Source organism: Taeniopygia guttata, chromosome 4 (assembly GCF_048771995.1).
Source record: "Taeniopygia guttata chromosome 4, bTaeGut7.mat, whole genome shotgun sequence".
In the NCBI taxonomy this organism is placed as follows: Eukaryota; Metazoa; Chordata; class Aves; order Passeriformes; family Estrildidae; genus Taeniopygia; species Taeniopygia guttata.
The window spans coordinates 66,149,410-66,163,427 of record NC_133028.1 but is presented as its reverse complement, the minus strand read 5'-3'; the positions used below and the strand labels follow the sequence as shown (position 1 = coordinate 66,163,427).

The window sequence follows — 14,018 nt, the reverse complement described above, 5'->3', positions numbered from 1 at the left end:
TGTCTTTCTATAATCTCATAGATATTTTCTTACACCTAATATTTGTGACAGTATTTATCCTAAACTGAAAATATAAAAGCAGCATGGGGAAATCAGGCAGCACTTGTCCTCACTGGCACAAACTTGTGAGTTTCAGAAACACGACTTACATTTTAGTTTGTACCAGAACTGTGGTGTGTTAACAAGGCTTGAAAAGACAGAGTAACAGATATTTCAACACTTTTGTGTGGAATATGCCAGTGTCTGGAGTTCAGTGTTGGTGGGAAGACAATAGATTTTCTCGTTTTAGCTCAAACGAAGCATAAAAGCCACTTGTAAAGGCTTTTTTACTTACGGGCAGCATTTCAGAACAGCAGGGAGGGATGTTCTTCTGGCATCGCCGATGTCTTGGCTGCATTTATGCCCGACAGAGGCCCGACTGTTTCCTGAGGGCTGCGGGGCATCCGCACCTTGAGGGCTGGGCACCACAATAGTGTTAACCACTCGAAATGTCCGGCATGCATGTTTTGTGGGGTTTTTTTTCTTTTCTTTTAATTCCAGATGGCTTTCCTGACGACCGGCACTCCGGCACCCAGCTGTCGCTGCCTCTGTGCCTTCCGTGCCACCTCAGGCTGAGGTGCTGAGGTGCACGCCCTCACACCCTGCACTGGTGCTGTGTGCAGTTTTGGGCACCGCAATAAGGAAAAGACATGGAGCTGTTGGAGCGCACGAGGGTGCTGAAGGGCCTGGAGGGGAAGCCGTGTGAGGGGCGGCTGAGGGCACTTGGTCTGGTCAGCTGGCGGAGACTGAGGGGAGACCTCAGCATCCTCGGGAGGGGCAGCGGAGGGGCAGATGCCGATCTCTGCACTCTGGTGACCAGGGACAGGACTCGGGGAAGCAGCGTGAAGCTGAGTCGGGGCAGGTTTAGCTTGGATAGCAGGAAAAGTTTCCCCGAGCAGAGCGTCCGGCTAAGGGACTCTCGAGGCCGCGCCCTCCCTGAGGGGGAGCGCGCGAGGGCGGCAACGCGGCGCGTGCGGGCTGGGCACGCGCGGCGCGCGGCGATGACGCGCGCGCGCTGCCCCCCTCACGGCGCGGCCATGAAGGCGACGCCGCTCTCCAACTGCGAGCGGCGCTTCCTGCTCCGCGCCATCCAGGAGAAGAAGGTGCGGCGCCAGCATCCCCCTCCCTGCCCCTTTCCCCATCCCTTTCCCCATCCCCTTGCCCGCCGCCCGGGGAGCGCGGCTGTCCCCGGGATCCGCCCCCCCCCACAACCCCCCTGCTCCGCGGTCCCGTCGCATGGCGGGCATGGCGCGCCGACCCTCTCCATGTGTGTGTCCGTGTGTTCCCGCAGCGCCTGGACGGGAGGCAATGCTACGACTACCGGAACATCCGCGTCTCCTTCGGCGCCGACCGCGGCTGCTGCATGGTGGAGCTGGGCAGGACCAGGTGGGCGCGGGGGCTCGGCCGCGGGCTCCGGGTTAAATAGAGCCTGAGGTGCCCATGCCTGCAGAGGTCTCTGTAAACAGAGTTTAACCTTTCAAGCCTTAAAGCCTTAGTATTTCAAGGGTAGGAGGAAAGAGGAGAGGATGGAAAGGAAGGAAGCGGGAAAGGGATGGGGTTTCCGTGATGATTGTAGTTACAAATAATTTATAAAATGCAAAATTGTTCCCAAGTTTTCATCTGTTTATTCAGTTGTCTCACATTTTGCATTCTTCCCCAGACCAAACGACCCTTTTTTGCCTGTGTAAAAGTGAAATATATGCATTTACGTAAATATGTCATTACAGTTTCTCATGTGTGTGAATCAATTCTTAATCTTAAAAGACAGAAATATGTTCTAGTTCTTAACATTGGGCTCCTTCAGTTGTTGACCAAATTTTAAATAGGTATGACAGACGTTGAACAAGAAACTGTCAGGAGTGAGAATTACAAACTAAAACTCTAACCACATGCTTTTTTTTTCTCAAGTATGTATTTTGTTTCTAGATTTTCCCTGGTACTTTCTGTGACTTGGTGGTTTATTTGCCTTGGCAGGGTTCTTGCACAGGTCTCGTGTGAACTCGTTCCGCCTAAGCCCAGTCGGCCCACGGAAGGTGTGCTCTTCTTTAATCTGGAGCTCTCACCCATGGCTGCACCTGGGCTGGAACCTGGCAGGTAATGAATGTCTTAAAAGGACTAAACAGGGATGGCATAAAAGCCACTGTAATCATATTGACTTTGGGTTAATTTTATTCCAACAGACAATCTGAGTTAGTGGTGTCACTGAACAGACTACTGGAGCGATGCCTCAGAGATTCCAAATGCATTGAGACTGAATCTCTCTGTGTTGTTGCTGGTGAAAAGGTAGGAAAATTTCTTCATTCCCGGTGGGTTTAAACGTATTTTAAACTAAAATATACGTGTAGTCCAATTTTAAGTTGGTCTCTGTCTTGTGTTGGGTAGTAGAAGTACTGATTTTAGGTTAATGTAAAGATCCACTCATCTGATTTGAGAGGTATTTTTTACTTTCCATGTCTGCATAGGCTTTTTGAAGTAGCTGGGACCCTACAGAATGTTGTTTAAATTGTGCTGAAGTAAGTGCTGCATATTTTGTCATAATTAAATCTGGCACAGTGGGTATCTTGAAATATACCTAGATCTCTAATCGTCTTAGTCAAAGACCTAAGGAAAATATATTGGTTCTTTGTCTGTTAAAAAAAAAAAAAAAAAAAAAACAACTAGTTTTGAAGAAAAATTAATTTCTGTAGAATCAAGCGGTTTTGTATTTTTTGTATTTTTGTCAGGTTTGGCAAATTCGGCTGGACATGCACCTGTTAAACCATGATGGCAACATCACTGATGCTGCCAGCATAGCAGGGATTGTAGCTCTGTGTCATTTTCGCAGGCCAGATGTGTCTGTGCAAGGAGAGGAAGTAACTGTGGTAAGCTGGGTTTTTGTTTCTGTTTTAAATTTCCTGAAATTTCTTTGTCATTTTAAAATCTAACGAGTTTCATAAATAACTGTATTCTGGGCCAATTCCTTTCAAAGTACACTCCTGAGGAACGTGATCCTGTCCCCTTGAGTATCCACCACATGCCCATTTGTGTCAGTTTTGCCTTCTTCCATCAAGGGTAAGATTTTGAGGTCTTATGTACCCACATAAGGGGTATAAACCTTGCCAACTCCTTTGTTTAATTGTCTTTAAGGGTAGTGAGATGCCTCGAATTTCTACTGTTGCCTCATATTTCAAACCTTAATTCTAGGACCTATTTGTTGGTGGATCCAACTGAACGTGAGGAGCGGGTGATGGATGGGCTCCTCGTAATTGCCATGAATAAACACCATGAAATTTGTACCATCCAGTCCAGCGGAGTGGTCATGCTGCTGCCAGATCAGGTAAACCTTTGCTCTGACCAGTCCTTCTGTGGTGTGTAGACTGGTTCCTGTGCTGCAGTCTTGATGTGGAAATATCCATGGCATTTGGAAGCTGAGAAACCAATTAACTGTCTGATTTTATTGGAAAAGATTGTGTATTTTTTTCTCTTAGTGGAAGAGCATAGTACTATGTACCATGCGGCTGAAGGGGTGTAGAAAATGCAGTTTTTGGTCAGATATGCATCTTTTTATTTTCCCTGTGATCTGGCTGAAAAATATTTGCAGATTATTTCCAGTTGCACTCTGGAAGCTGTTAACTTTTTGCATGTCTCAGTGAATCCAGTGCCTCATGCTAAGGGTGCCATATTTTAAGTGTTTGAAATTCCTGTGATTTAAATGTTTGTGATTCTTATGATGCTCTATAGTTTCAGTTAAAAACGTCTTGATTTCCTGGTTGTAAACTGGTTTTTGTATGTGTAACAAACAGATTCTGAGATGCAGTAAAATAACAGCTGTTAAGGTCGCAGAAATAACAGAACTGATTCAGAAAGCCTTGGAAAATGACCAAAAAGCCAGGTGAGTGTTTTGGGAAGGGACGGAAATGGGGGTTTTTAAGAAATGTAGTAAAAAACCTAATGTCAATCAGCAAATTGTCTTCATTTGTATTTGTTTTAAATAGCAAGCATTTGTATATTTGAACTTGAAAAGAGAAGCAACTTTTGTTTATCCTGAAACAATGTCTGTTGCTGAATGACCAGGAAAGAAGGCGGGAAGTTCGGCTTTGCGGAATCCATCCCCAACCAAAGGATCACTGCCTTCAAAATGGAGAGTGCTGCTGTGGACACCAACGACGTGGAAGAACAGGCTGGAGAAATCATTGCAAAAGCTGACCCTCCTTCAGAAGTGTATCTTTTCCAGGATATTACTCAGGGGAAAACCAGCCTAAACACACATCTAATATTCCTCATAGCTTAGGTAGGCATATAACCTTGACAGGAAATATCATCCTCATCATCATCATCCTGGTCTTGGTTCAGTCTGTTTGTAACTCCTTGCCTAAAGTGCAAAGCTGAGGTCAGAACTGTGATTATTACAGTGACTGGAGAAGTAGCACTCTGAACTCCCCTTTAGGGCTGTTCTCCCTGGCTTATAAACCACCTGGTTTGCTCTCAGAATACAAAGAATTTTACCAGCAAACACCAAGGTTTTTCTTAACTCCTGCAGTTTTGCCAATCCAGTATTGCACACTCCTGGGACAGCCCAGATTGGGGAAGGAATAGAGAGCTCCTGGGGAGACCTTGAAGAATCTGAGAAGGAAGAAACAGCGGAAGAGGAAGGTGAAAGTGAGGCAGCTGCTTTTGAATGTGAGAAAGTGGAGACTGAGGATACGAGTACACTGAGGGAAACTAAGAATGGTAAGTATTTGTTTTTCTTAATATCAGATCTTATATCACTTTATTAACAGTTCATAATTAAAATGTGAAAGGTCTAACGGAAGAAAGAACCATTGTAGCTATTTTACACATTTGCTAATTCCACTTGACCCAATCAATTATTTTCAAAACTTTATTTCTGTAGTATAGGGAGAGCTCCAAATCAATCAGTAACCCCTCTAGATGTTTCATTTAAAATGCTGTGGTTATTTTTTACAGGGGTTGTTTGTACAAAAAAAAACTGACCAGCAGTTTGGGGTTGGTGGGGTTTGTGTGTTTTTTAGATGAACCCATTGTACTGTCTGACAGCGAGGAGGAAGAAGTTGTCATTCTGGAACCACAGGAATTACCACGAAAAACAAGGTAACCAGCAAGTGGAATTAGGAGGGGAAAAAGTTTGTTAAGGAGCACTTCCAGGAAGGACAGGATTTTGGCAAGGCTGAGAAAGATTTCAGTTGATCAGATACAGCCAAGAGCAAGGAAGTTTAAATCTAGGGTAAATCACTTCTGTCCTGAGAGACCAGAGCCTGGCTGGCCTGCAGCTGTCTGAGATGGTTTTGGCCATTTAACTCATTTTAGTCCTTCCAGAGGGAGAGAGAGCATACAAGTGGATCTCAGTCAGTGGCTCCTTAGAGCTGCTGCAGACATTCTGTGTGCTGCACTAGAGCTGATGTTGAGTTTTACTTCCAAGAAGTGAGATTTGCTGCTGTACCCATGGAAACCCTTGTTGTTAGTGCACTTTCAAAAGATTAACTTATGCCTTGGCCCCAGGTGTGGTGGGTAGTTTCCAAGTTATGGATATTCAGCCTGTGTTATTTTGAAAAACCCTTCAGTATGTTTCTGATACAACTGTTGTTTGCTGACAGAACACAGACCAGCTCCAAACAAGAAAATCCAAGTAAGAAAGCATTTAACAAAAGGAGAAGAAAGAAGAGAACTTCTCGTTAAAGCTATCCTCCCTCCTGCAGGAATGCTGTATAATATGGATTTTGGTGTATTATTATTGAGCTTATTTTTGTAGATAATTTTATTTCCTCCCATCCCAATATCTGGTTCTGCTTTTACATATATGTTAAACGATTGTATACAGATTTAAATAAAGAAATGGTGCCTGTAACTGAAATCCTAGGTTTGGCATCCAGCTGCAGCAAAAACACCTAGCTGAGCTTTCTTCACAGGGGAAAATCAATGTGCTGTGATTAAAACCTTCTTGTCCTTGTTACTCCACATCTTACTTTGCACTCAAACCACTTTGTATGAAAATCACCAGAAATGCATGGACTTCAGAAACCAGCAGAGAACTTAAGCAGTGGAATTTCTTTAAAAGTTTAATTAAATATTACATGCAACAGACAGGAATGCTTCTTGAACTACAGGCAAAGAGTTATGCTGTGAATTTAGGATCAGGCAAAACAGAGAGACAAGGAGGATTGCAAAATGCCTAATCTGGGCACTTTGTTTACAAACAAGTGACCCTGGAAACACACACGTATTTACAGAGTGAAGCAGGGCTATTTTACAGGCGACCTCAGTGTTACATGAGCTATGAACAGGAGAGAAGTTACTGTTGCAAATTTTACATTCCCCAAATCAGGTTAAGAACTTAATGTAAAAAAACCCAAACCAAATGTATATAACATTGCTCCCAGCCAGGCAAAGCATGATTCAAGTTGTGTTCTTTCAGAAGACCAGCACACAAAACTTCTTATCTCCAGGAGCTAAACCAGTGCATTTTCTTAGTGTCAGTTCTTCCAACCCAAAGTCACTGTTCTGACAAAAATGGGTGAAGATGCAGTTCTTTGTTAGTTCTGTAGTACTACAAGACTGTAAACTTCTTCAGAAAAAAAGAACAGTGTTTCTTGCACTGTTGTTGCTCCCTTCTTCACACATAACATCACTATATTCCTTAGAGCCTTAGTTGGAACGGATTAGAAATTACCCTGGATAGGCTTAACAGTAGTACAGTACAACCTGGGATATTTTGTTCAAGGCTTAGAAGCAAAAGCTGGAATTTCCCCATAATAACTTTGGAAAATGAGAAGGTGGGAAAAGATAGCAGTTAATAGCAGAAGCAAGAGCTGCCCTGAGGAAGGAGGAACGTTGTCATGCTGGGCAGAGATGCCAGCCCCTGACTGGGGATTTTTGTTAGGCTGCAGAGGAGGTCATGTTGATAATGGTGAAGGTAAAGCTCAGGGAGCATGAAAGAATTTTTCTCTGCTGTGGGAACAGTAAGGGCACAAATTCTATTGAAACTGGAACACAGCTCTTTGATGAAGCACTAAATTAATACTAAAACCCACTGAAGTCTTTTCACCTAAAGTACTGCTACTTGCTCCTTTTCTGGAGAAAATACTTCATAAGCTTTCTTTAAATTACCCCTCCAATGTTGATATTTTTCAGTGGTCTTGGAATGCACCACAGAAAGGAAGGGGAAGGTAGAACCCAGTTTCTCAGGAAGAGAGCCTGTTACCTTCAAGTAATTGCTACCAGTCAACATTGCTAGTTACCCTTCCAAGGTCACAAACAGTGAAAAACATTCCTCCCTATATAAACTCTCTCTCCTGCAAGGTTAAAACATTTCCAACCCCAAGCACCAGACATGATACATTGCACAGGCTGTCCCAAATTAATTTTTGCATTTCAGCAGCAGCCCACTGAAATTAATCTAAAAGGCTGATGGCCAGTGAAAAGCAGTTCATTAACCATTAGAACATGCATAAAAGTCCAAGTGCATCCTAAGATCAGATTGGCCAAAAAGGCCGCTCCTGCTGCTTACTTCAGCCAGAATTTTGACCACTACTCGTCTATTGGTTTTGTAGTTGAGGTGGCTCAGGGAAGGCGCAGGCAGGAGCAGAAGGGTGGGGGCAGAGTAGTAACTTTGTAGTTGCTGAGGTAAGACACAGAGTTATTTCTCATTAACTGCTAGGCTCAGCCTGACAGAGATGACGATTTTAAAAAAAAAATACTTCAAACAGCCCACACCCTAACAGCTGCGAGGAGGAGTTCATACTGCTGAGTGCGCAGATAAGCAGAGACAGCACCGACTCAACTTCAACTCGAAGAGGCACAGGTTTGACAGAGCAGCCCTTGCCGAAAGGCTTTAGAAATGAATGCAGTTAAGATGACAGCACTACCCTCTGTGATTTTAAGCTATTGGCAAGACCACTAACATCAGATACAAAAGCTGTTTATTAGCCAACCTGAAAATGGCTCAATTCAGCCCACTTCCATGCACTCGCTGCTTTACATGCAAACAGAGCGGTACAGGGCAGCATCACTCCATTTACACAGGTTGAGGGTAAACATCCACTTGATCTAATGCTGATTGAATGCCAGTTTGCTTTTGTAACAGTTCCAGAGCTAAGCAAAAACATGGCACATTTTCGCTGTGTGCCAAAGAGGAGCTCCTCCCAAGCGTGAGGGGTGTACGGAATTCCTGCTGCTCTGCATGCAGCCCATCCATGTCAGAAGACACTCCCTGCTCTTGAGGCCACAGAGCAGCAGTTCACTCACTGCAGTTTAATCCCTCCACCACTCCTCAAGAGGTACAAGGCAAGCAGACTGATTTTCTCAGTAGGCGTCGATGGGCTTTTGGGACAGCCAACACATCAGTGGGAACTCCATGGGTTTAGGTTAGTATCGGTTTTGCACTTGGACCAGAAAATACTGACAGCAAGACCATTTTCTGCATAGTGGAAGCGTGAGGTATGAACTGGTGCAGGGGTTTTAACTGTACAGTCCCTGCAGCAGAGCTTTCAGCCTTTCCCCTGATGAAGATCTGGCACCGCGTTATACAGCAACTGGGGCACGTCCTAAAGAGCCTCATGAGTCAGTTCCAGCAAGGAGTTCTCCTCGTGGCCATAGAGTTTCTTCCAGTTTTGTAGCCATTAAGGCAACGTTTTGGATCTATTCTAAGTCTCAGTTTAAACTAGACAGTACAAAATGCTACCAGTACTCTGTGGAGACCAAATCTTTCTTACCCCAAAGGAGAAAAAGCCCTACTATAATAATGCACTGCTAATATTAACGTTTAATCTATAATTAGATAAGCAGTCTCAGACTTCACGTGGCCTGCATGGTTAATTCTGTGCCTGAAGAGAAATTTTGATAAAAACACAGCTAAAACTCTTAACAAGATTGCATGTACAAAAGATTTACATTAAAACCACATGAAACTAAACTTCATACTTGAAGTCATCAAAGCCTGTATTCATATTTTGAGTGATCATATCTAGAATCCTGAACCATGTTTAAAACTGTACATCATTTCCTGGTAATATACATCTCTTAAAAAGATCAGTCTCTTGATTATTACAATAAGTTTAGTGTGTCTGGTGGGTCAATGAGCGATACTCCATGGTACCTAGAGAGGGAACAAAAGAGGCAGGATGTCATCTTGCTCAAGTCCTCTTTGCCACAAAGAGCAGCATAACTGCAGCAAAGCACATTTCCTGCCAGGCAGGAAATATTCTGGGGCTTGTTGGCTGCCATGCCCCACACAGATTTTCAGGAGCATTAGGTATCACTAACTGTAGGAATGCCAAGAAAATTCCTCCAGTTTCTACCTGACAGTTCAGGCAGCAACAGAACACCATGTAAAAACCTCAGGGAGTGTTGTTACTCTCTCACTGAAGAGGTGAATTTGGTTAGTTGAATCTGCCTGAAAACTCAAAAGATACGTTCCATACCCTGCCAGGCAGTTACATGCTTGGACAACTCAGACCTTAACACCTCTACAGATACTCACTTGGTACTCTTGTACTTTTCCCTTATGGACTGTTGTGTGTGCTGGGCTGCTTTGAGGTAGGTGTTGTGTAGGTCTATGAGGCAAGGCTTGATGTCTTCAAGAGTGTAGCCAGTTACTTTGCACAGGGATTCAGGCTGAGGGGGAAAAAGAAAGGGAGAGGGAAATTTGAATGTTGCTGTTCATTTATGCTGATCACCAGTGGTGTAGTTTTTAGCCTCCTGTTTAACCATATTTACCTCACCCCCCCCATCCCATTTTTCAAATGCCACAGGGAACAATCCCTCATTAACAGCCTAGGAGCACAAAAGGGCTGCAATTCCTGCAGCCCAGGCCCAGCACTCAGAACTGTGTACAAATACACTGAACACACAGAGGTTTGTGAAGGCTCATGCTGGAGTGCTACATACCCAGGTTTGTCCAGTGAGTGTGTAATCTGCCAGATGAAATGCTGCAGCAGCAATAACTGATGGCAAGTATTTCAGGTAAGGATCAGCATCAATTAGACTCAGCTCTCCCAGGTACTGCAAGGGAAATGAAAAAGGGAATCATCTGCTTCCAAAACTTAACAGTTGCATTAGAACCCTAACTTGAGCTTCCAGTCCTGCCATCAGTTGGAAAGACACCTTTTATCAGTTTCCCCTTACTTTCTCTTTAAGCGTCTCCTGTTAGCTACTATCAAACAGCATTCCCAACACATTTTATATTTACAAAAGTGTAAGAACTAGAGGAAATCCTGTAGTTGGGTCTGACCTATGCACAGCGAGACAAAGGCCCGTGTTTGGGACCTCTGGTACCTACCACATAGCTAGGATTTACTTTAACTACAGCTGAAATGTTATCTGTGCTCTGCTCTAGAAATTAGCCTCTGGATTTAGAGCTTGCTGCTGGTTGAGGAAAAAACCAAACTAAAAGTCCTTTTTTGCCAAAGCTGTGGGGGTAGGTGTGGCAGCTGTAGATAAGAGAGAGGGAAACACGTATTCTAGCAGTGCAACAAGCCCCAATTTCAAGTTCATTAATCTCTGCCTGGCCTGAGTAAGACCGCATGCTTGAGCCAGGCCAAGTGGCAGCTTCTGATAAGAATGGAGTATCCCAGGCAGAAAGTGGTAATGGGAGTTACTTTCCAGCAGTGGGCATCACTTCTGGAGGAGCACAATTCATAAGGTCTATACGTTATACATATATATGTGTATATATATATGTGCAACGAGTACCTGCAATAAAACTCTCTAATTACATGGGCTGAGCTAGGAATTCCTACTTACCATTGACAGACTCTCCACTTTAGCATCTGTCTGCTGGTGTAGGAAGTACTGGGTAAGGAACTGGTTGATTGTTGGAGCCGCCAAGTCAAATGACAAAACCTTCAGAATTAAGTGCTCCATCCTTAGGACCTGCTTCTTGGTGTAGGTGTCATCTGTGATGTAGACAAACTCAGCTACTTCAGGAGGGTAGATCTCTTCAAACTTTCTGTCAGGAGAAACGTTTATGAGTAAATAATTGAGTACTAGTAAACCACCAACATTTAACGAAATGCTCATTTATATTCTGATTTGGCAAGGAGCTGGGCACTGGTGCCAAACACGTTTGCTGCAGTTGGTTCAGTAGCTCTTGAATCACTAGGATTTGAAATTAGAAAGCTACAACAGCATGATAATTTAGGACTAAGGAATTTAGTACTTGGAGGCACTGAAACTCCAGAATAACCCACTAAATTAGTAACTGGGGCAAGCACAACTTGCTTTTCACATGCCTTATGTATATTTCCTCAAATACTGTTTCTGATGCCAGCTGCTGCAGCTGGAAGTAATGGATCTTCACTTTAGGGGCAAACTTCAAAGATAACTGCCAAGTTTTTAGGTGGATAATCCAGATTTTTATCCTAGTGTGAAGCCCTCCCAAGTTAGTCCTGCTCTAGGCAACAGAACAGCCACAAGATTTCCATCTGTATGAAACCAGCAGGTAGAACTGGAAATGAAGCAATTTCACTTACGATGCGAGCAGCATAGCTGCAGTACCCACAAGCTGAAGTTTTCCTCTCAAAACAGACATGGAAGAAAGAAACCTATCAATGTAATTTACAGCTAAGTGCAGGGTTTCGTTCTGTAATTTGTATTCTTCTCCAACTTCCACCAGCCAGTCCACAAGAATAGCCCGCATGTTGTTTGTGATATCAGGTTGCTTCTTCATGTAACCTATTTTGGGCTTGCACTTCACCTGTAGGTTTAGATGACAGATAAAGTTGAGGCTGGACCACGTGCTGCTAGGGAAGCAACTGTTTAAACTCCGTTTATCACAGTTTAAAAAATCAGAAGTAAACACTGGCGAGTTTAGGATCAGTAAGTTCTATTTCTGTAATCTTGCTTTCCAGCTTGTGCATGGCACAATAAACGAGTCCCATGCTCTTATTTCTCCCTTTCTAGCAAGCTCTAATTTAGTCACTGTCTTGGTAACTCATGTTCAGATACATTTCTCCACCCCAAACTCTTCCCCTGTGGGCTGTATGCAAATTAAAAAAAAGGACAGCAGCTCACCTCCATTTCCCTCAGGTACGTATGGATTTCACTGATATAGTCTGGCACGTTATTAACGTTTGGTGCTTGCTCTTCTGTTTCTGAGGTTATTGAAATATCCATAATACTTGGAGAATCTAAGCAGAGGATAACAGCCATGTTAAAATGGGCACCATCACATCATTTCCTCACAACACAGGGAACCTGTGCAGGCTCACTCAGCTGGACTGGGATTTGGGGAGGCTCTATGGAAGTGAATGTTAAGGCAAAATGGAAGGTTCCCCTTTCCCTTTCTCTTCTTCCCGCTAAGAGTAAAGAGATGGAGAACTCTCTTGCAATTATGTAGTGCTCAGTGCATGCTCTGTTACCTTGTAACATAGATGCAGATCCTGTAAGCTTAGATTGTGGTTTACAACAGTGCAGGTGTGCCAGAGCTTTTTGTAGCCTGCAGAAGTGGATCACAGGAAAATCAGCCCCCAGATATTCAGACATGTGCTACAGAAGATGCATCTGGCAGTTCCCATTTTCACATACTGGTAAGGGCTCAAAACACTTGCATCACTAACTGGCAGAAAAACCTTTTACATCTTGGCATCTGCCTGGTAAAGTCCCCTTCTAACTCTGTAATGGTAGCAAAGGGCAAGGCTTTATGGGTTGATTTTGTCTGTAATCTGGCTTCTCTCATGAGGTATCTGGTACCTCTCATGAGGTAATGAAGTATAAAACGGCTTAAAACAGCAGGGGATAAGAACGCAGAGGCTCATCCGCATGGAAGAGCTGTTGCACCCTGGTAGCAGGCTCAAAGGAACCAAAGCAGCCCGCGTCCCAAGCCGCAGCCCTCCGGGGCCCTGAGGGGGAGCAGGTGGGACGCGGCCTGCACGGCGCCCCGGGCCGGCGTGTCACGTACCGAAGCTCAGCTCCAAGGCGTTGCTCAGGGGAGCCAGGGGCCGCCGCTCCCCCAGCACACACACGGCCGTACGCAGCCCCAGCGCCACCTCCTCCTTCTGCCCCGCCGGGACGCCCCGCTGCCGCCGCGGCGCCCGCTCCCCATCGGGCTCGTCCACATGGATGGAGAAGGACTGGTGTTGGTGCTGCTGCAGCCCCGCCGCCGCTCCATGGCCCTCGCAGCCGCCCCGCGCCGCCTGTGGGGAGAGCGGCCGTCAGCGCCGGGCCCCTGACAGCTCCCGCCGCGCTGCCCCTTCCGCATCCCCCCGCTCCCGCCTCACCTGCAGCGGGATCCCGGCGCGCTGCTGCGCTCCCCGCAGCAGCCCCAGCGCCACGCGGGTGCCGGCGGCGGGCGGCGCGGCCGCGGCTTTGCCGGCCGCCGGCGGGGGCACGTTCTCCTGGTTCTCCTGCTCCGCCAGCATGGCCGCGGCAGGAGCGGAGGGAGCGCGGCGGAGGGGACGGCGCGGCCGGAGCGGCGGGGCCGGGACGGGCGCGCCTGGAGCCGCCCGCGCCGTTCAAGTAGCCCGCGACTCTTGAACCGCCCAATGGGCGAGCGCGGCGTCACGGCCGCGCCGGATGGGGCGGCCGGAGAGGGGCGGACAGACGGACTGACAGACAGACAGACACGGGCGGACACGGAGGGCGGGGAGCCCGCGGGGACTGCAGGCCCCGCGCCCGCCCGAGGGAGGGAGAGAGGAGCCTCGAGTGTTCCCGCCGGGAAACGTGTGCGAGAAACGAGCTGGAGCTTGCCCAGCAGGGCTCGTGAACGTGTGCCGGGACACGGGGGAGGGGGCGGGGGGTTTAGTCGGGAGACAAGGAGGCTGTGGAGGAGACCTCATCACTCTCTCCAGCTCCCTGAAAGGAGGGGGTAGTGAGGTGCCTGCAGTGAGGGGACAAGAGGAAATGGCCTCGGGATGAGACCATAATATTCTTTCGATTATCAAAGAATCGCAGACTACAAAGGTACTCGTGTTTCAACCATCCTGCTCCGCGCAGGGACACCTTTCGTTTTAGACCAGGCTGCTCAGAGCCCCATCCACCCGGGCCTT

General features: G+C 46.2%; 2 protein-coding genes across 2 annotated transcripts; one reads left to right on the top strand and one right to left on the bottom strand.

Moving 5' to 3' along the window:
* Positions 1 to 996: 996 nt before the first annotated feature.
* Positions 997 to 5,890, top strand: EXOSC9 (exosome component 9). Its single transcript, XM_030272007.4, has 12 exons — positions 997 to 1,142; positions 1,331 to 1,425; positions 2,014 to 2,133; positions 2,220 to 2,322; positions 2,763 to 2,900; positions 3,008 to 3,090; positions 3,223 to 3,355; positions 3,822 to 3,910; positions 4,093 to 4,239; positions 4,559 to 4,749; positions 5,052 to 5,130; positions 5,634 to 5,890. Exons 1-12 carry the CDS (start codon positions 1,041 to 1,043, stop codon positions 5,713 to 5,715), a joined length of 1,362 nt encoding a protein of 453 aa, XP_030127867.4. The 5' UTR covers positions 997 to 1,040; the 3' UTR covers positions 5,716 to 5,890.
* A 192-nt stretch (positions 5,891 to 6,082) lies between these two features.
* Positions 6,083 to 13,473, bottom strand: CCNA2 (cyclin A2). Its single transcript, XM_002187960.7, has 8 exons — positions 13,251 to 13,473; positions 12,932 to 13,166; positions 12,046 to 12,161; positions 11,505 to 11,728; positions 10,777 to 10,981; positions 9,922 to 10,035; positions 9,515 to 9,648; positions 6,083 to 9,130 (listed from the first exon to the last, which is right to left on the bottom strand). The coding sequence occupies exons 1-8, from the start codon at positions 13,389 to 13,391 to the stop codon at positions 9,079 to 9,081; spliced, it is 1,221 nt and encodes a 406-aa protein (XP_002187996.3). The 5' UTR covers positions 13,392 to 13,473; the 3' UTR covers positions 6,083 to 9,078.
* Positions 13,474 to 14,018: the final 545 nt, after the last annotated feature.

What these genes read in the sequence shown, in the direction of transcription:
- EXOSC9 (XM_030272007.4), top strand. Translation starts at nt 1,041, where the DNA reads ATGACGCGCGCGCGCTGCCCCCCTCACGGCGCGGCCATGAAGGCGACG. An exon ending in GCGCCATCCAGGAGAAGAAG is followed by an intron (nt 1,143 to 1,330) that starts GTGCGGCGCCAG and finishes GTGTTCCCGCAG; the next exon opens with CGCCTGGACGGGAGGCAATG. An exon ending in GAATTACCACGAAAAACAAG is followed by an intron (nt 5,131 to 5,633) that starts GTAACCAGCAAG and finishes GTTTGCTGACAG; the next exon opens with AACACAGACCAGCTCCAAAC.
- CCNA2 (XM_002187960.7), bottom strand. Translation starts at nt 13,391, where the DNA reads ATGCTGGCGGAGCAGGAGAACCAGGAGAACGTGCCCCCGCCGGCGGCC. An exon ending in GCGCCGGGATCCCGCTGCAG is followed by an intron (nt 13,167 to 13,250) that starts GTGAGGCGGGAG and finishes CTCTCCCCACAG; the next exon opens with GCGGCGCGGGGCGGCTGCGA. An exon ending in CGTACCTGAGGGAAATGGAG is followed by an intron (nt 11,729 to 12,045) that starts GTGAGCTGCTGT and finishes CTAAACCTACAG; the next exon opens with GTGAAGTGCAAGCCCAAAAT.